At 36.4% G+C, this 21,495-nt stretch overlaps 1 protein-coding gene across 2 annotated transcripts in view; it reads left to right on the top strand.

Moving 5' to 3' along the window:
• The window catches only part of EDIL3 (EGF like repeats and discoidin domains 3), a 410,871-nt gene that overhangs the window by 298,130 nt on the left and 91,246 nt on the right, over positions 1–21,495 (top strand). For both annotated transcript variants that reach the window (XM_081090558.1, XM_081090559.1), the window contains 3 exons: positions 11,262–11,417; positions 12,959–13,103; positions 18,027–18,211. In XM_081090558.1, coding sequence (XP_080946684.1) covers positions 11,262–11,417; positions 12,959–13,103; positions 18,027–18,211 — 486 coding nt within the window. The remainder of the gene's footprint in view (positions 1–11,261; positions 11,418–12,958; positions 13,104–18,026; positions 18,212–21,495) is intronic.

Raw genomic sequence — 21,495 nt, 5'->3', positions numbered from 1 at the left:
CCACCACTGCTGTACTGGCAGCCGTCAGCCTGGCTTGTGGCTGAGCAGAACTCATGTGGGAGCTCACTGACCACCTGGGGGCAGCTCCTGCATTGAGCATCTGCCCCCTGGTGGTCAGTGTGTGTCATAGTGACCAGTCATTCCCAGTCCTTCTGCTGTTAGGGTCAATTTGCATATTACCCTTTTATTATATAGGATAGAAGCCTAGTACACAGGTGGGGGCCAGCTGCTTTGCCCTGAAGGGTGTCCCAGATCAGGGTGGGGGTCCCACTGGGGTGCCTGGCCAGCCTGGGGAGGGGCTGATGAGTGTTTGCAGGCTGGTCACACCCCCTTCAGTGTGGGGGTCCCCACTAGGGTGCCTGGCCAGCCTGGGTGAGGGGATGATGGTTGTTTGCAGCTGGTCACACTCCCTTCAGTGTGGGGGTCCCCACTGGGGTGCCTGGCTAGCCTGGGTGAGGGGCTGATGGCTGTTTGCAGTCTGGTCAAGCCCCCCCACAGTGGGAACCCTCACCCCATGGAGGTTTGGCCAGCCTGGGTGAGGGGTTAATGGCTGTGTTCAGGCTGGCCACACCCCATTTAGGGTGGGGGGGTCCCCACTGGGGTGCCTGGCCAGTCTGGGTGAGGGGCTGAGGGCTGTTTTCAGGCTGGCCAAGCCCCCAGGCGACAGAAGCTTCTAGCCTCTCCTTTTTTTCTTTTTTTGTTCTGGGATTTATTTACCTACTATAATTGAAACTTTGTTGCCTTCAGTGGAGCTCAGAGCCAGCTCCTGCTCGCTCCAGCTCTGTGGCCACGGCTGGCTGAATGCAGGTATCTGGGGTTTATCTTCCATAATTGAAACTTTGTTGTCTTCAGTAGAGCTCAGAGCTGGCCAGGAAGCTTGGCTTCCTCCATCACTGGAGCAACTAAGCCTCCTGATTGCTTCAGCTCTGTGGCTGCCGGCCGCCATCTTGGTTGGGTTAATTTTCATACAGTCACTCTGATTGGCTGGTGGGCGTGGCTTAAGGTGTAGCGAAGGTATGGTCAATTTGCATGTTTGTCTTTTATTAGATTAGACTAGAGGCTTCTTGCACAAAATTCATGCATAGGGTAAGGGGGTGTGGGAAGGTCCCTCAGCCAGGCCTGCACCCTCTCTCAATCCTGGACCCTTTCGGGGAAGTCCAAATGCCATTTGGACATCCCTCTTGCAATCTGGGACCACTGGCTCCTAACCACTGGCCTGCCTGCCTGATTGCCCCTAATCACCTCTTCCCCCGCCACTGTGGCTTCATCCGAAAGGATGTCCGGAATGACGTCCGGAAGGTCATTCAGCAGTCTGGTCTAATTAGCATATTATACTTTTATTATTATAGATTCATAACCCTACTTATTAAATGAGAAAAATGAGTACATCAAAAGTCTCCATTCACTAATACTTAGTAGTCAATTTAAACAAATTGCCTGTGTTTTGTGCAAATTATTGAAACATTGGTAGGCAATATGATTGCTATAGATTATCATTATTTAAGTACTGCATATTTATGTACTACTTTAATGCAATCTTCAAATCTGCATTTTTATATAGCAACTCACAAACTATTGTTTGTGTGTGTGTCTCAAAAATTATGAAAGAAATAACCACGGATAGATTTTAACATGATTTTCCTAAGAATAAATAAATTATGAATCAGGCATCTATTTGTCTTACTAGTTGATCTTGTTAAATTAATTAAACTAGGAAACCATCAGACTGTGTTGGCTTCAGTGCCTTAGCAACCTACTTAAGCAAACCAAAAACTAAGCCTGTTTGTCTCAAGGTTAAGAAATCAAAACCTAAGGACAATCACAGACAGCCAACTAGGCTTTTCGAAATAATGCAGCCAACTTAAGCTATAGCCACTCAAGTCATGCCCTGGTGATTCCACCTCTTCTCTATCAAAGTCTCTGCCCTAGCTCCTGCTGTTGGGACATTCCTAACTACTTTTGATTTGGTGCTGCCTCATTCAAATTGATTTTTGCTCAAATGAACTCTTAAAATTTCAATATTCCCCACTTTATATTTTCACAGTCTTCAATTGCCAAATGTTTCCCAGAGTTTCTTAAAAAACTAAATCTTCCTCTTTCACTTCCCACATATTACAAATTTAAAAAAAAAAACTGAATGATTGCTTTTATTTAAATATAAGAAAGTATTTCCTTTTTTCATACTGTGTGTGTTTGCATTTTATGATTGGAGGTGTTTGTTTTTTTTTATATATATATATATACTGACACCAGCTACCTGTCAAACCCACCCTTGAATGCTTTACTTAAGCATATCATGACTTCCCTAACAAGCTTGAGGTAGAGAAAAATAATTAGCTATTCATTGAGCTACTCTTAAAGCTAATTGCTTGTTTAATGCTATCTTTTGTTTAAATTACAACCATAAATAATTTTAAGTATGTTATTATATATGTATGTTTTAAATGCTTTGCACTGTATTTTATACCAGGGAATGAAGCTCAGAAAATACCTTTATATATAGCAGTACTATTGATGTCATTGTAATTACTAGTTATTAATAATATAAAAGGAGCAAAGCGGGAAGGAATCCAACAAAAGGAAGATAGATGCATACCCAGTAAAGTTGGGGGGATTAGGAGAGGTACTTGCCTGTCAATCAAACCTGGGGACAAAGATGGTTGGCCAAAATGGGCGTGGCTACTGCAAGTGTCAAAACTTTGGGAATACCTAATCCCCGGAACAAAGGAACTCTCGCTCTTGTTACTCTTGTTGTGCTTGAATCTTGGCTTGTGGGTTCTTTTGCTCCCACTTCTTTGCATTCACCACTCTGGCCCATGGCCCTGTGAACCCCCCACACAATGGACTAATGTACTGCAGTGGGGAAACACAAGCTAAACCAGCCGGATACTGGATTGGACCAGGTTTCAACATGCAAGGAAACTCTGGACACCGGCTCTAATGAAGCCCCAGCTACACTGCTTCAATGGCTGGACTCAAGGAAATGGGATTTTGGAAACGCAGGGATATAATCCCATGAAAATAAAGCTTTCTACTATACCTCATCCTCCCTTGGGGGCCTCCTGAAATTCTTATTCCAACGTTACCTCAATAACCCCATACCCCACAAGCAGCCAGGGCAGACGAACCCCTCTCATATCCTGTAACACCAATACATTAGATGGCCATACTTAAAATAATTTTCCTGGAAATTAGAGGAATAAATGGAAGGAATCAATGATCTCTTCCCCCACATAGGACATTATTTGCCAGCACTGATTTGAGAATGAATCTCCTTATTTCATGGTATTGTTACTCATTCCCTACCTTCTTTCCCATTTTTCTTCCCTTATAAAGACGCCCAAACTACTAGAGTTGTAACCTTTATTTCACCTTCAACAGGGTGATTTAGACAACTTGATGTAGACAAATGGAAAGTTCACGATGTTATGTTGTACATGGGTTGTTTTAAATTTGCATAAATGGTATTGTGTGTATTTCATACCGTGCTTTTTTCACACATTCTTATGTTTAGATAGTTATGTATAAATTCAATTAATCACTTCTGACTCTTAGAAAGTATGCTACATCTATTATTCTAGGGTATACCCATGCATGCACACACATACACATTTTATATTTTAAAATCTCTATTCTTCTATGGATATTCACTTAAGCTGCTCTTTTTTACTAACATAAACATTCTGCACTAAATATATGTATGGCTCTATCCAGGTGCCCATTTGGTTAGAGCATCGTCCAGATACTCCAAGGTTGCAGGTTCAAGCTCTGGTCAGGGCACATACAAGAAGCAACCAATGAGTGCATAAATAAGTGGAGCAACTAAGTGATGTTTCTCTCTCTCCCCCCCTTCTGCTCTCTCTCTCTCTCTCTCTAAAACCAATAAATTTAAAAAATTAAAAGTATGTACGTGCATTCTTCATTGAGGAATTATGCAAAAGTTTCTTTTAAAAAAATATCCAGGAATAAGTTTCTTCATTTTACTAAGGACTAGCAAATTGAAGTGAGTATGCCAGTTTATACCCCTCCCATCAGCAGAGGAATACTTCCCCAATACTTGATATTATCTTATATTTTTTTTGTTTTACCATTTTGACTGAAAATAGCTATCTTCTTATTTAATTTACATGTATTTAATAATTAGTGAATGTTTACATATTGACCTTTCCTTTTTTTGAATTGCTTTTTAATATCTTTCCCTCTGTTTTCTATTGGTTTCTGTATCTCTTTGGTGTGTGTGTGTGTGTGTGTGTGTGTGTGTGTGTGTGTGTGTGTGTAACCATTTCCCCTGTATATTTCAGACCAGTAGTTGTCAACAGAATGTGCAGTTCACATATTTGTTGTGGAGGCAGGGAGGCCCAAAGACTCATTCAGGAGGTTCACAGGTCAACCCTGTTTTCATAAGAATTATAAGAGTTTCTTTGCCATTGTTATTATGTTAACATTTGCACCAATGCCATAAAACAAAGGTTAGTAAAACGGTGGGTGTCTTAGCACAAATCAAGACTGTAGCACAAAACTGTACTAGTAGTCATTGTATTAATTACCATCACACGCATGTTATAGTACAAAAAAAATCTAGCTTATTTAAGAATGTCCTTGATGAAGCACTAATGATTATTGTGTTTCTTAAATGCCAACTCTTGCTGTATATTTAATATTCAGCGAGATAAAATGGAAATTACACATAAAGCACTTCTGCTGAGTACTAAGTATGATGATTATTTCAAGGGAGAGCACTTGGGAAATTGTGTGCGTTAAGAGCTGACCTATACTCTCCCTTTTTGAATATCATGTTTAGTTCAAAGAACAGCAACAAACTGACTATTCATACCTGGACATATGGCAGGTATTTTCTTGAAAATGAATAAAGCAATCCTGTCATATTAAGGAAAATTGATGGTAGTAATTGTTGCTAGTGATAACATTAGAAATGTCAAGTGAAAGTTAGAATTTTGGAAAAATGTAACCTCCAATGTGAGCTCTATAGTTGCAATACTTAAAGATTTTGTTCTGATGACATTGGTGGTGATATTAATGAATGTGACTTTTTGATATTATATAATAAAATCTGTCATCATTTAGAGAATCTGCATAGCTCAGTGAGCTTATGTTTCTCAAATGCCCAATGAATAATGTTACAAAACCATGCATTGGTAAAAGATCTATACAAAGTGCAAGATAAATCATTGGATTTAAACTTAATGAATATGAAAAGTTCACTGTTAACTTTTCAGATTCCACACTGCATTTAAATTTTAAGAAACTATTACTTGTCAAGCTTTGAACAAGAGTATTCAAACTTATCTGAATAAGTTGTTAAAATACTCCTTCTTTTTCCAACTCTGTGAAGCTGTTTTGTTTTTTTAATATACTTCAGCCAAAAAATATTTCACAGTAGATTGAATGCAGAAGCAAATATGAGGACCTACTTGTCATCTCTTAAGCCAGATAAAGAGATTTTCAACATTGTAAAACAACCTCTCCTTGGTAAATTTTTGGTATTAAACAAAAGAATTAGTATTTTATAAAAATAGGGTATTTATGTCAAAGTGTAACTGGTTTGTTATTGTTATTTTTCATTAAATAATAAATATTTCTAAAATATTTCAGTATTAATTTCTAATTATGTACATATTAAATATATGTATATGTATATGTACATATATGTATATGTATATGTATATTACATGCCTGCTGTGAGTGTATTTACACTTTGGAGCCTTTAATAATTTTTATTAAAGGAATCATGAGACCTAACGTTTTGAGAACTAGTGTATTAAATAAAACTGTCAGTTTTTGACGGTACACTTATCTTCTCCCACGCTGTCACCTTTCTATTAATTTTACCTGTGATGTACTTGGTTAAAAATAAATATTTAAATTTTTATGAGCCAATTCCCTTTACACTTTGTGCTTTTCTGATCTTCTTAGAATAACAGCTTCTTCAACTCTGAGGTCACAAAAATATGCTTCTACTTTTTTTTCTATTAAATGGATAGTGTTACTTTTCACATTTGGCTTTTAGTACATTCCAATCCAAATTAATTTCTCTCAGTGTAGACAATCAGTTTTCCTAACATCATTTACTAAATAATCTACCCTCTCCTCACTGACATATAATGTTGCCTCAAGTATGGATATATATTAATATATAGCCTCTTTCTGGATCTCCCTTCCAATTCCACATGGATATTTATCTGTTTATGCTAGTACCACATTTTACATCTAAATGGTCTCATAGTTTTAATATATGGCAACATTCCTTCCATTGTACCTTTCCATTATTCCTTTAGCTATTTATTAGTGAAAGTTTATTTTTCAATGTATAATTTAAAATAAAAACAATATATTTCAGAATAAATTTATCATGACAGAATAGTATATCCTCTTGATGTTGATAAAAACTGCACAGAATTTACAAATAAAATTGAGGGAACCAACTTATTATGCTGTCTTATTCATTATGCTGTCTTCTGTTTTGTCTTTTAGTTAAAAATGTTCTCATAAGCCGAAACCGGTTTGGCTCAGTGGATAGAGCATCGGCCTGCGGACTGAAGGGTCCCAGGTTCGATTCCGGTCAAGGGCATGTACCTGGGTTGCGGGCATATCCCCAGTGAGAGATGTGCAGGAGGCAGCTGATCGATGTTTCTCTCTCATCAATGTTTCTAACTCTCTCTCTCTCTCCCTTCCTCTCTGTGGAAAATCAATAAAATATATTTAAAAAAAATGTTCTCATAAGACCATAAGAATTATTTATTAGGTTAATTTCTAGATACTTTATCATTACTTTTGCTATTATAGATAACATCATTATCAATGCATTGTTTGCCCTGTACAGTAGTATGAAAAGAAGTATGAAATACACACTGTTTTGTTGAAAAAGTCTTAGTGCTCTTTCCACATTATTTCCAGATAATTGTGGAATCAATTACTTGATTCCACACCAAAACTTGACAAGCAGCAATTCTTAAAATCTTATGCCAACATATCTCTCACTCTTTCATTCTCTCTCTTTCTCTCATCTCCTCCCTCTCCTTTCCCTTCTTCCTTTCTCATTCTTGTTCTTTTAACAATTGTATAGTATTTTATTTTCTGGACTTTTCCTTAATGAAATAACTTAGACCCCCTATTGATAGACATTTTAACCTATTTGAAATTGTGTCCTATTATATATAACACTGTGGGAAACAACTTTGTATCCACATCAATTTGCTTATGTGGTTATACTTGTAGACTACATTTCTAAAATGAAATGCTGAGCTTAGGAAAATGTGCATTGGTCATTTTGTTTCATATCACTAAATTCTTCTTCATGAAAGATTGTGTTATTTATACTCCCACCAAGAATGTATAAGCTTTCCTGTTTTTCTATACTTTTTCTAATATTGTATAATTTTTTATTATGTAAAGTGTGACTTATAGCATCCTGAAGTAGATTAAAAGGCAATGCTATTTTGCCATAAAATACTGTTGGAATAGGATAAAGGGGAATTACTTGCAGCATGTCTTGTGGTGGAGATGTTTCTAAAATTGTTCTATAGCCTTCATCCAGGGCTTAATTTATTTCTCACAGAAATATAGATTTCTCACATTAAATTTGAGTATGACCATGACAGTGAAATCTTAGCCTTTATATTGAGGTCCCAACACATAGTCACTGTTAATAATCCTGTATTCTAGAAATCACTTTTAAAAATTATTATTTTTTGATTGTTATGTATCTATAATTTAAGCTTTAGAAAATTAATCTATGGTTCATCAGCTAAAACTCTGGCAGAGATAATTGGGCCATCCATAAGAGATATAAACAAGATAACTAAAATGAGATCAAAGATAATTGAGAAAGGAATGATCAGCAAAATCGTGTGGAATTTAACTTCTAAAATGGGAGGAAAAATTATTAAAACTGTCCACTATTATATATATATATATATACATAAAGTTTCATATTATGAAGAGTCTCATAAAAAGAAAAAAGAATGTCATACATAAGATACTGGGAGAATATTTCTCTTCCATAGCCATGTGGTAATTTACCTAACATAGTAAAAGAAGTATCTTTCAGAGCTTATCTATTCCAAATTTCACTGTTAAAATTCTAAAGTCAATCTTTAAAAAAAACTAATAGATATAAATGTTAAGAGTAATAAGTAAAATTTACCTTTATGGTGGATATTCACTTTTTTTGAGCATCCAAACAATATTTTTACATAAAATGTATTTATGTAAGTAAATTTGATGTCTGAATATTGAAATGAGAAAAGCAAAATTGGATTTCAGAATCAACTCCCTTAGTATTAGTGGTGAAAAAGGGGGACAACAGACCCAGAATTTAAATGCAAAAATATTGTTTATAAGGTCTGCATTAAAAGAGTCAGAGAGGGATATACTCACCAGTGGGAGGCTGGGGACTACCTTGGCCAAGTTCTTTAACTCATCAAAATTCCAGGTTTTCTTTATACATAAACTAGAGGCCCGGTGCACAAAAATTTGTGCACTCGGAGGCGGGGAGGGGGATTCCTCAACCCAACCTGTGCCCTCTCGCAGTCTGGAACCCCTCAGGGGATGACCACCTGCTGGCTTAGGCCCGCTACCCAGGGGGTTGGGCCCAAGATGGCAATCAGACAACCCTCTGGCATCCCAGGAGCCCTCGGGGGATGCCCAGTTGCCAGCAGGGAGCAGAACTAAGCTGCAGTCGGACATCCTTAGCGCTGCTGAGGAGGCAGGAGAGGCTCCCACCACCACCGCTGTACTGGCAGCCATCAGCCTGGCTTGTGGCTGAGCAGAGCTCCTCCCATGTGAGAGCTCCTTGACCACCAGGGGGCAGCTCCTGGATTGAGCGTCTGCCCCCTGGTGGTCAGTGTGTGTCATAGTGACCAGTCATTCCCAGTCCTTCTGCTGTCAGTTGGCATATTGCCCTTTTACTATATAGGCTAGAGGCCTGGTGCATGGGTGGTGGCCTGCTGGTTTGCCCTGGAGGGTGTCCCAGATCAGGGTGGGGGTCCCGCTTGGGTGCCTGGCCAGCCTGGGTGAGGGGATGATGGCTGTTTGCAGCTGGTCACACCCCCTTCAGGGTGGGTGTCCCACTTGGGTGCCTGGCCAGCCTGGATGAGGGGATGATGGCTGTTTGCAGCTAGTCACACCCCCTTCAGGGTAGGGGGTTCCCCCTGGGGTGCCTGGCCAGTCTGGGTGAGGGGCTGAGGGCCGTTTTCAGGCTGGCAGGTGACTGAAGCTCCCAACCTCTCCTTTTTTTCTTCTTCTTCTTTTTTTTTTTTAATCCTGGGATTTATTTACCTTCTATGGCTGTCACTGGAACTGAGAGCCAGCTTTAGCTCTGAGGCTCGGTTCCAGCTCTGAGACCTCGGCTGCTGAAAGCAGGTATCTGGCTTTGTTTGGGTTCTATAATTGTAACACTGTTGCGGTCCTTCTAGCTCCAGCTCTGAGGGCTGAAAGCAGGTTTCTGGGGTTATTTACCTTCTATAATTGCAACAATGTTCCTTAGACTGCAGCTCAGAGACCGGCACCGGCAGGCGGGGAACCTTGGCTTCCTCCGTCACTGGAGAAAGCAAGCCTCCTGTTCGCTTCAGCTGCCTGACTGCCGGCCGCCATCTTTGTTGGCAGTTAATTTGAATATCTTGCTGATTAGCCAATGGAAAGGGTACCGAAGTTACAGTTAATTACCATGTTTATCTATTATTAGATAGGATAAGACTGAGGATTGCTCTGTGAGTGAGCGGCAGACCATGAGGAACCTCATGCCATTCAGAGAAGGAAGATGAGACTAGGAAACTGAAAATCAAGAGGAAGGTAGACCTTACCATGTTGGCAAATTTTCAAAAGCCTAAACATGTGCTGCCTACATGCAGGATTCAGGATTGCCCACAAGACACTAACATATTTAAAATGTATAAATCCAAGGAAATAAAACATTGTAAGCCTTTTCATAAGTCATGGTGTTTGTCTGGAGTGGATTGCTTTCTTAGTTCCAATTTTCAACTTTTTGAATATATGACATAAATATAGGTAGGTAAATAGATACATAGATAGGGGGGGAAAGAGAGAGAGAGAGAGAGAGAGAGAGAGAGAGAGAGAGAGAGAGAGAGAGAGAGAAAGAAAAAGAAAAGAAAGAAAAATAAAGGAGGGAGGGAGGGAAGAAAGAAAATTGATTACAGAGGGGCAGTTTCTTCACATACACATTCTATCATTTCAAATATTAACTCTCAGAGTCTTCTTAGAAAGTGAGAAACCCTAATCACATGAATCTGAAGATTGTCTGGTTTTCTCTGGAAAATGGTCTCTGAATTATTACTATAGTAAAAGACATTAAAATGTTTTGATTTGTTGTTGGTAGAGAAAGAAACTTAACAGTTTTTCTAGAACATACATAGAAGATTTTGCATGCAGCATAAAGGCATTTTAAAATGAATGACACAATTTTTAATAATTTCCAGATACAAAGAAAATATTTTTGTTTTATGATTTAATTATCATACAATAATTGCCAAAATGAGCTCCCCTATTTAAATATCAGAAGAATATTAGAATTGTTATTACAGGACTGTTACTCCTGCAGCAAACTATTGTTGGGCGATTTATAATGGTGAGAAAATATGAAGAGAAAATACCAGTTAGAAAGTCTCCCTATGATGAAATGAAGAGAAAGCAAGTATTTGATGAAAAGCCCTCTATAACTTATAGTGGAGATAACTATATAAAAATCTAGAAACTGAAGATACTTCTGTTTGTTTTTGGCTTTTGTCAATTTTGTTGCCTTTAGTTTTCTTATTCTAGTACTCAAAGATCTCAGGGAGACTTTCATGTTTTATTTTAAGTAGAAATTTGTTGATGTCTAAAGCATTTGAGACACATTTACAATTATGTTGACCTTAGAGTTTCATTGTAATGTCACTAAGGCTATTTTGACAAGGTAATATTCCGTTTTCAGTTTACTAAGTCGCATCTTCATATTATAACCAACCAACGTTTTCTATACTTAACATTTTGGGGGCACATTGCCTTTTTCAAAGTTTGTTCACAAATATTGCTTTGCTTAAAAAACGGTTTTCGAGAAAGATTCTGAATCTAAACTTGATTATATATATATATATATATATATATATATATATATATATATATAAAATATTCATCTTTTAAATTTACAAGAAATTACTATATTTTTGTATTGTTTTAAGTATATACGAATAAATATTGTTATCCTGAAAGCAATGAGATAACCATTGATTTTCCTGTTTCCTCAGATAAATTTACAAAGAAAAATGAGAGTTACTGGTGTAATTACCCAAGGAGCCAAGAGGATTGGAAGCCCAGAATATATAAAATCCTACAAAATTGCCTATAGTAATGATGGAAAGACTTGGACAATGTACAAAGTGAAAGGCACCAATGAAGATGTGGTAAGAATGCATTAACATAGTTAATTTAAAAGTCAAATTTCATTAATAATCATTGCTTACCAAATGAATAATGGGTCTTCATCAGAAGCTTTATGTTGTTGCAAATAAATTTATGGTATTTTAATAAATATTAGACTAGTGGGGTGAAAGGGATAAGGAGTTTTTCCAAGTTATAAATGTACACTGACTACCGTTTAAGACTTTCTCTGATTTTAATTGTTGATCTTATAATCACTTTATCAGAAGGTTAACAATATTGGCATGACAATTGTTTTATTTTAATAATAGTTCATTTTAAATTTCACTGTATTGCTTTGACTAATATATTAGCACTCTCCATAATCAAATAACTATAGATCAAAATTGTTATCTGTAAAGAAAAATATTATTTGAAAAATAAAGCACGAATATAGAAAAGATGTATATATTTATATATTTCATATTGGGAGAAAAATTTTTATTTAGCAGAACAAAATATTTTAGTAATGTATTTTTATTTATTGAGAGAGAGGAAGAGTGAGAGAAAAAGAAGAAACATCAATTTGTTGTTCCACTTATTTATGCATTCATTGGTTGATTCTTGTATGCACCCTGGCCGGATATTGAACCCACAACCTTGGCATAACGGGATGACACTCTAGCCAATTTAGCTACCCAGCCAGGGCTATAGAATAAAACATTTTAGAGAAAATATATATTCAATGTCTCCTTTGCCTTTCTTATGATATTCCCAATTTTAATGAACTTTTATTAATTTTTTAAATTTCACTGCAGCTCATTCCATTTAAAGACAAGTCATTTGACTAGACTTAACAAATTATAAAAGAATTTTTAAATTACCTTCTCAAATAAATTTAAATAAATTTATCTGTTTAACAGGTCATGTAAAATAACAATAAGATTAAAAGAATTTTAAAATAACATGTTTAATCCTTAATTTTAGAAGGAAATGTAGTTTTTCCATATATATATATATATATATATATATATATATATATATATATATATATATATATTTATGAGTTTCTTATCCAATGATCTGGGACTGACCAATAAGATGTAATCTTAGGAATCAGATCCTAAAGCATCATAAGTCTGATCATACTGATCATAGCATTAGAGAGACTGAGTGAACAGGAAGCACAGGAAAGACTAGTTCATAAACAACAACAAAATATCATTACTAAGTAGTAAAATGAACAGACTAGATTAAGTTGAAAGGCTTAAAGTGCCCATTTTTCAAAAAAGAAAGAAGCATTCCCCTGGCTTTGAAGGACTGACCTTAAAATTGACAATACCCTCACAATGGAGTATAGATTATACTGTAGGCTACATTGGTTCGTAACATTAATTAGTATTTTAGTTCTAGGTTTTATATATTCAGCCGATGGAAAGGTGCTTCCTAAATGCTTCAGACCCCCAAATTATTTAATCTAATTTTGGAAAGATTATGTTGGGTAGGATATAAAATCAATACAGAAAAACAGGTAAAGGAGCTGTTACAATTAATAATTACAACTCTATATCATCTCTTTACACAGGTGTTTCGTGGAAATGTTGATAACAACACACCCTATGCTAACTCTTTCACACCCCCGATAAAAGCTCAGTATGTAAGACTTTATCCCCAAGTTTGTCGAAGACACTGTACTTTGAGAATGGAACTTCTTGGATGTGAACTATCAGGCGAGTCCCATATTATCTATTTTAGTATTTTCTTTAAAGAAAAAAAAAATGGTGTGTAGTCTACTACTAACCTGTAATTTTTCAACACCCATAGATATTCATTCCTGCTATAACCTGTCTAGGGCATGGTTCAGTGATAAACTCGTGTGTGTGTGTGTGTGTGTGTGTGTGTGTGTGTGATAAACAGTCTAAAACATGCTACAGAAGACAACTAACATAGAAGAAGCACTGTATTTCTTTGAGTAGTCAATGAAAATACAACAAATTCTCACTGGAAACTTTTGTTTCTTTAAATGTCTTACTGTTTTTAGTATTAACTATGATTTATGTTTTGTGACAAATGTTCAGTCAAAACTGAAATCTGCCTGACTTTGTAAATTGCAGTTACATTTAGGCTATATGGAATAGAAAAGTAAGCTTTATCTCTGTCCATCTACTGTAAGAACTTGGCTTTTGGGATTTTTTTAATGAAACATGTACATTTTATCATTTCTCCCAAGGAGACAATACTTCAATACCAAGATTGCTACTATAAATTCACTCTTGGATCATTCTTACCTACCACCCTGCCTATTGTATAAACAGTGGTTATCCAACTCAAAGATAATCCATCAAAGGACTCAGGTTAAATAATCCTTATCTTCCAGGGGCATCAGTATTAAATATAAAGATGAAGACTTGATATGTAGCTCTCTCAGTGATCCCATATCAATATAGCTAGATTCTGAACTAAACAGACAATTTTGTCTAGGCATTTCACTGTGTTTCTTTTTGGTGGTGGTTCTTATTCTAGCATCAACATTTACATGAAATGTAATTGTTTTGTTCAAACAACTGTGTTTTCAAAAATAAAAAATTAAGGTGTACCTCACTTTTTAGAATAACCTTCAAAGAAGAAAGGCTTTTATCAAATGTACAATGATACTATTTAGTTAGAAATGGGAGGACACATGCCCTGGCCAGGTGGCTCATGTGGCTGAAGCATCGTCCTGTACACCAAAGCTTGCAGGCTCAATTCCCAGTCAGGGCACTTACCGAGGTTGCAGTCCACTGACCTATGTTTCTCTCCCACATTGATGTTTCTATCGTTCTCTCTCTCTCTCTCTCTCTCTCTCTCTCTCTCTCTCTCTCTCTCTCATTTTCTCCCCCCTTCCTCTTCTCTCTAAAATCAATAACTATATCCTTGGGTGACAATTAAAAAAAATAGGAGGACACATCTGTAGAACAGAATAACTGGGAACTATTTATGTATTTCAAGAGGCTGTGTATTGGTTATAATATATACTTTATATTTATTTCCCTTCTTAGGTATATTTGTGATGTTGAGAAAAGGAATGATTTTTAAGCAAATAAAAGTTACTATTAAAAAACAACCAAACGTTTACCCCGCCAGTATGTCTCAGTGGTTGAACATTGACCCATGAATCAGGAGGTCACTGGTTCGATTCCTGGTCAGGATATCTGTGTTGTGGACCCAGTAGGAGGCATGTAAGAGGCATCCAATAGATAGATGTTTCTCTCCATTCTATGTTTCTATCTCTATCCCTCTCACTTCCTCTCTCTCTAAAATAAATAAAAACATGTTTTAAAAACAACAACATACTTTAAATGAACCCATTATATTTAAAGGAATCAGAGACATTTAGCTAGATGACTGAATTTGTTTTAAGAATCATATTTCATATTATATATGGGTGTCTTTTATGAAGCAGCCAACATATGGTTTTAGTACTATTAATTACCCTAACAGGGATGTTTTCCTTATTTTCTTAATTCAAACCTGCTTACTGACTACCAGTAAATCTGAGCAGGATTGTTGTACAGTGTTTTTATTGCATGTCACTATATCACCACAGGCCGGTGTCAACCCCATCTCATCCATCATAAAGCAATCAAGAAGAAGCCACAGATGATGAGGTTTGCTACAAGCCCCCGTGGTTTTTCGTTGCTTTACATCACCTTCCCAGACTTTTCAGCCATTTGATTTGTGAGGGTCAGTCTCTCATACATGGCACAGTTATACCCCTAAGGGGTAAATATATTTTACTTTCAAGTTTGACTTGAGGTTACACCTGACACTTTACAGATTTTTATGTTCTCAGAAAGAAGCCATACCCATCTCCCACACCCACACATTGATTTTGAACTTGCATGCAGAGAATAATATCACTTGATGGATACTTTTAAAAGCTGTAAAATAATCAATTTCATTGTTGATATTTCATTTTGTACAGGTGCTTTCCATGATGGTAAAATCATTTATACTTATCAAATCATATGGATGAGAAGGAAAATTTGTGAGGCAAATTGGAAGAGGTTAGCTGTTACATTTGGAAATAAACAATAATATAATGTATGGAATTATTTCCCACAATCCAGTGCAACACTATAAAGCCCAAGGCTGCCTTATTGTATTCAATAAACTGTTATAAGATCTCTCAGCCTTCCTAGAAGATCAGCAGCTAATCTTTTACCAGATACTTAAAAAGAAAACCCCTAAATTCTCTGAGAGAGATATGATCTAAGATGTTTAGATTGAAATGGATCATGACCGTAATTAAAGGAGGAATAGTCATTCATTCATTCTTTGAACAAATTATTCAGAACTTCCTTTGGGCTAAGTACTAGACAGTGGATGGGTATGAAATGAATTCAATGACAGAGCGGAAATGGTGAAAGTAAAGGTATCCCTTTTCTAGGCAATATTTGAAATACTCTGTTATGTCACAAAAGGAAGAAACCAACAACCTTTCCTTTTTCCCTTGTATCTCTTCTGCAAGACCATCGGTTTTACAAAAGCTCCAGTAGCAGGGCAGGGTGGAGGTGAGGACTTGATGAGAACAATAGAAGAACAAGTCAGAAATCTGTAATTTAGATAAAGCATGTTACCATAGAACTGCCTGAAGATAAATGACATGTCATTAAGACTTTAGAACTTTCTACAATCCTTGAGATTTGGTCATAAAACTTTTCTCCTCCAGAATTTATATTTAGAAGTTCTAGTTATTTTTATCATGGGACTTAAGAGTGTATGTCTCTGATCCCTAAAACCCAACAAAACTTGTACTAAGACATAATTGGCTAACCCTCCATCACCGTTTTGGCAATGTTTGCATAGGATAGGCATTTCCTAGAAGGTGGAGTTGAAGGAGGACATGGAGGAGCCTCAAGAAGAAAGAAGTATCTACATGCACTAAGACAGAAAGCAATTCATTGTAGTTGAGAACTATTTATCATTGAAGAGTTCTAAGCCACTTCTCTTAGAGCCTTGACTTCAAATGGCTTAGTTTTAGAAACTCCAGCCAGTCATAAGCTATTTAGTACCCCCTGATATGCTGATTTGAGGTCTTAACATTGTTATCTGTTGAAATGAGCTTTATGGAAATAATAAAAAGAGCTAACATTTACTTAATGTTAGCTATATGCTGGCACTGTTTCTAAATACTTTAAATTTATTAGCTAATTTCTTAAAACACTTCTTTAAGGTGGTTTCTTATCATTATCTTAGAGATGAGAAAACTGAGGCACAATGTAGTTAAATAATGGGTATAAGTACACAGATTGTGAGGGACCAATAGAGTATGAGGAAATGGCATTGATTGGAGGAGTCTCCCTTTTATCTTGGATTTCTTTTAACAGCTTTATAGATCTAGGTCATATAGATAGATATAGATAGATATAGATAGATATAGATACAGGCACAGATAGAGATAGAGATAGAGATAGAGATATATAGATATATCAGAGAAGAAGGAAGACGGAGAGAGAAATAGATACATCAATGATGAGAGAGAATCATTAATTGGCTGCCTCCTGCACACCCCCCTCTGAAAATCGAACCCCAAACCCTGCCATGTGCCCCAACCTGGAATCGAACCGTGACCTCCTGGTTCATAGGTTGACACTCAACCATTGAGCAACACAGGCCAGTCTTATTTTGGATTTCTTGGTAATAAAACTTACTTTGTGGAAGCCTCAACAACTGCATAATATGATAACAGAATCATGCTTCCTATGGATGGCTTTATGGATGGAATTTTCTCACAATTGTAATTCAAGATTGGAAGTTCATGTGCATACACACACACACATATGCACATACACACACACATATTTTAAGGACAGACCCACAATTTGCACCATGTCAAACCTGAAACCATGTGTGGCAAATTTGAGAATCTTCCAAATTTACCCAATACCAGAAGCTATTGAGTATGATCAAAATATAAGAATGTATAAAAGACTCATCCCATAATGGCTTTTGCTAGAATTACTTTCTTCTGTTATGTATTTGTTTAAATCCTATACTTGTACAATGCCCGGCACATGGTGTACTTTGAATAAATATTAGCTTCTCACCTTCCAGAAGAAGCCATGTTGGTGCTATAAGAATACGTGATAAAGATTAGCAAACATTTCTTGGAAAAGAAAATGCTGTCCAGTTCAAAATACACCATTGGAGCAGTTTGTGAAAATGACTTCGTACTGAGGGAATTTTCATTTGCAGTATTATGGAAGCAAATAAAAGAAAACCAAATATATTTTGTGAGAAAATGTTCCATTTTTAAAGGCGCAATGAAACTGTTGAAAGCTCGGGAACAGTCATGAGGCTATCATTAATGAGACAGGGGAGCATTGTTTTCATTTTGCAGAATCATCTATCGCAGAAAAGTAATTTGAATTCTGTCTTGTTTTCAATTTTTCCAAAATATATTCAGACAAAATAACCTGAATTGGCTATTTTGTTTTTCGATTTTGTTCCAGATTTATTTCTGATTATAACCTTTTTTGAATTTAGATGCTCTCTCTTTGGGGGAATGAATCGCATTAGGCTTAATCTGCTCTTGCCTCTCTAAAATGAAGACATAAAACTTGCAGGGTGATAAATTCTTTTTCTCACGGAGCCCTTCTCATCTCTTTCAGGCTGTTCTGAGCCTCTGGGGATGAAATCGGGGCATATACAGGACTATCAGATCACTGCCTCCAGCATCTTCAGAACTCTCAATATGGACATGTTCACTTGGGAGCCAAGGAAAGCTCGGCTGGACAAGCAGGGCAAAGTGAATGCCTGGACCTCCGGCCACAATGACCAGTCACAGTGGTTACAGGTAACAGTTTTCAAAAACTTTTGCCACCCACTGCACCTCTTCTTTTAAAAGATTTTCTGTTGGTTAGATGATTGTTGGAGTGATTACCTTCATACTAATTTAAATGTGCCTCTCTCTTTGGCTTAACTATATTGGTAAAAAAAAAAAAAAAATTCCTATGAAGCTATGTCTGTGTGCTATTTTTCTTCCAATGTTGATGTACAGATGCTACTGTCAGATGGATGCAGCAGGCTATACCAGATCACACGATTATAGATCAATTGGATTGATTACGAGAGCATTTGCATTTTAACTCTCATCTATCCTCACGCTAGGAGTCAATATTGGCTTGAAAGTGTCACAGCAGGAATCTAAACCACCTTGACATCAAGCCACTGAGCCGTGGATTGTTCCCATAGAATCATGAAGCATGACTTATTAGCTCTATCCCTGTGGTTGCTTAGCAATGGAGCAATTTGATTACATCTCATGACGAGAGCTGGGTTATAGAAGGAAAGCAGAGACGGTCTTTTCTTCACGTGGCCTTGTTTTCCCTTATTCTCACAGTTAGAAACATGCCCTTTTTTCTTTCAGGTTCTCCAACCCCACACACTCACATTAACAAGTTAATAAGTATTGGTTATTTCAACTACCCTCAAATTACTCCACTTCTCACCATCCCACTGCCAATCTCATACTCTAGGCTACCACCCTCTTTCACCCTGGGTTTTTGCAGCTTTCCAATTTCTGTTCCTACTCTTTAAAAAGCTGTTTCCCAAATTATAATAAGTATGATTTTTCCCAAAATACAAAGGTGATTTTCTTACTCTCTTTTGAAAACTTTTCAATTTCTTTCTATTACCTCAGGATAAAGTCGGGTTCTTTAATATAACCTAAAAGTGCATGATTTGGCCCTATTCCCTATTACCTTTTTAGTTTTTCTAAATTTGCTTCAGTTTTTCAAACCAAACACTATCACTGTCTTTCCATTCCTTTATAAATGTCCTCTTCCTAGAGGAAAACAATGGGGAAAGAACACCTCTGCCCAGAGAACCCCCAGCCTTTTATTGGTATAATCCTTCAGCTACCATGTGGGTATACATTCCTCTGGTGCATCCAAAGCAAGCCAACTCCATCCCACACCAGATTTGGCTTAAGTTCTCTCCTGTACACTACTGGGTCATCTATAATCATCTCAGAGCATTATCACACTATTATTGAAATTGTGTTTTCATGCTTCATTGTTTGCTCTAGGAGGGATGGGACCACATCTGTCTTTTTCACTTTATCAACTTGTTGTTCAGTCCCTAACTAAATACCTGTCACAATACCTGACACATGGTAGGCATTCAATAAATATGTGTTGAATGTATGAATGGATAAATGAATAGTTCAAAATACAATTGAATTTATTGATTTGGGCATATACATCATAGAATTGTGATCCACAATTTAAGAGGCCAACTGCTAATATCCTCAAATTTCAAAAATAATATTTAAAAAGAAACTAAAAGCTCATACTAAAGACCTGACCTTTATAATACAGGAACTAAATTATTATAGTACATAGCCTTTATGAATTTTTAAGTTCTTAATTTGAGGAATCCATGGAAACATTTTTTCCCCCTATTTGTTAGAATTGAATGGTAAAGTTAAACTTGCTCTTTGTTGCTGTATAATATTTTTTAAATTAGAAATATTCCAGTCATGCCTCAGTTTATTTATTTATTTTTTATATTTTATTGATTTTTTACAGAGAGGAAGAGAGAGATAGAGAGTTAGAAACATCTATGAGAGAGAAACATCAATCAGCTGCCTCCTGCACATCTCATACTGGGGATGTGCCCGCAACCCAGGTACATGCCCTTGACTGGAATCGAACCTGGGACCTTTCAGTCCGCAGGCCGACGCGCTATCCACTGAGCCAAACTGGTTTTGGCTCAGTTTAAATATCACTTTTGAGTCATAATGCCATGTGGAATATTCCAAAATATTTTACACTATAACTAACTCAGGTTGGTAGGCTCTAGAAATATCCATATGAAGGAGTTGCCAATGGCACATTTCTTTAGAAAGATAAAACTAAACAAATATTTTTACATGAATCAGGGTGTACTCTTCAATGCAAACCTCCATCCGTCACATTTTTTTAGGATGGCTTTTCAACTGTCTTCTTAAAGTCACTTGCATGCTGACATTGATTTATTCTGTTGGTGACAAATTTTTCTGTCAACTCAAGGCCCAGTTCTTGCAGTACATGTCCATTTTTTGCTGTGTCAAAACATATTCAGAATCTTGAAGGCAGGGTAAATTGACATCTTTACTTATACTTATTTTTTTTCTTTTTTCACATCAAGAAAATGCTCAAGAATTATTACTATTTTTAGTATTTTCTCATCAGAAGAATAAAATCTGTTCAACTATATATTGCCATGGCTGTTAGTGTCTTTGTTGAAAATAAGATTAACATTTTTATAGATATTGGACAGGATGAGTTTGTTTTTAAATTGTTTATATAGAGTCAATTTTTTATCCTTATTTGAGGCTTCTGAATTTATGAAGTTTAGTTCTGTTTTTAACCTAAGCTGCATCAATTCTGGGTAATAGCTCTTCTGAAGAGAAACCATGTCTCTCATTTAAATTTCCCTCCTTCACTATCAATCTTCTGCTTATTGATTGTTTAAGAACTTTCCTTTATATACCAGCTATATATAACCCTCTAATGATGAGTTTTATTTCAGTTTATAGGTGTTCCCAAAATTTATTCAATAGATAATGTGGAAATATAATTGTTCTAAAGAAAACCCCAAAATATTTTTAAGGAATTCTTATGTATTCAAATATCACTTTAACATTTTATTCTTCTTATTACTCTGTTGTTGTTTCCAGTGCTTCTTTTTTTTTAATATATTTTATTGATTTTTTTACAGAGAGAGGAAGGGAGAGAGGTGGAGAGTTAGAAACATCGATGAGAGAGAAACATCGATCAGCTGCCTCCTGCACATCTCCTACTGGGGGTATGCCCGCAACCCAGGTACATGCCCTTGACCGGAATCGAACCTGGGACCTTTCAGTCCGCAGGCCGACGCTCTATCCACTGAGCCAAACCGGTTTCGGCTCCAGTGCTTCTATAAGGGCAAACTATCAGATGCTTCTTAAGCAAGTGTTCTTGTATCACTTTTCATAAGTGATCTTACCTACCTGATTAGTAGCTTCCATGAGCTATTGTTTATCATGAAATCATTATGCTATTTCTTTATAAACATGGCAAAAATGTGTTAAGTCCACAGGCAACAGTAAATAAG

This window comes from Myotis nattereri (genome assembly GCF_964212035.1).
Source record: "Myotis nattereri genome assembly, chromosome: 4".
NCBI lineage: Eukaryota > Metazoa > Chordata > Mammalia > Chiroptera > Vespertilionidae > Myotis > Myotis nattereri.
Note: the sequence above shows the minus strand (reverse complement) of the source record. Positions and strands in the feature narration are given on the sequence as shown.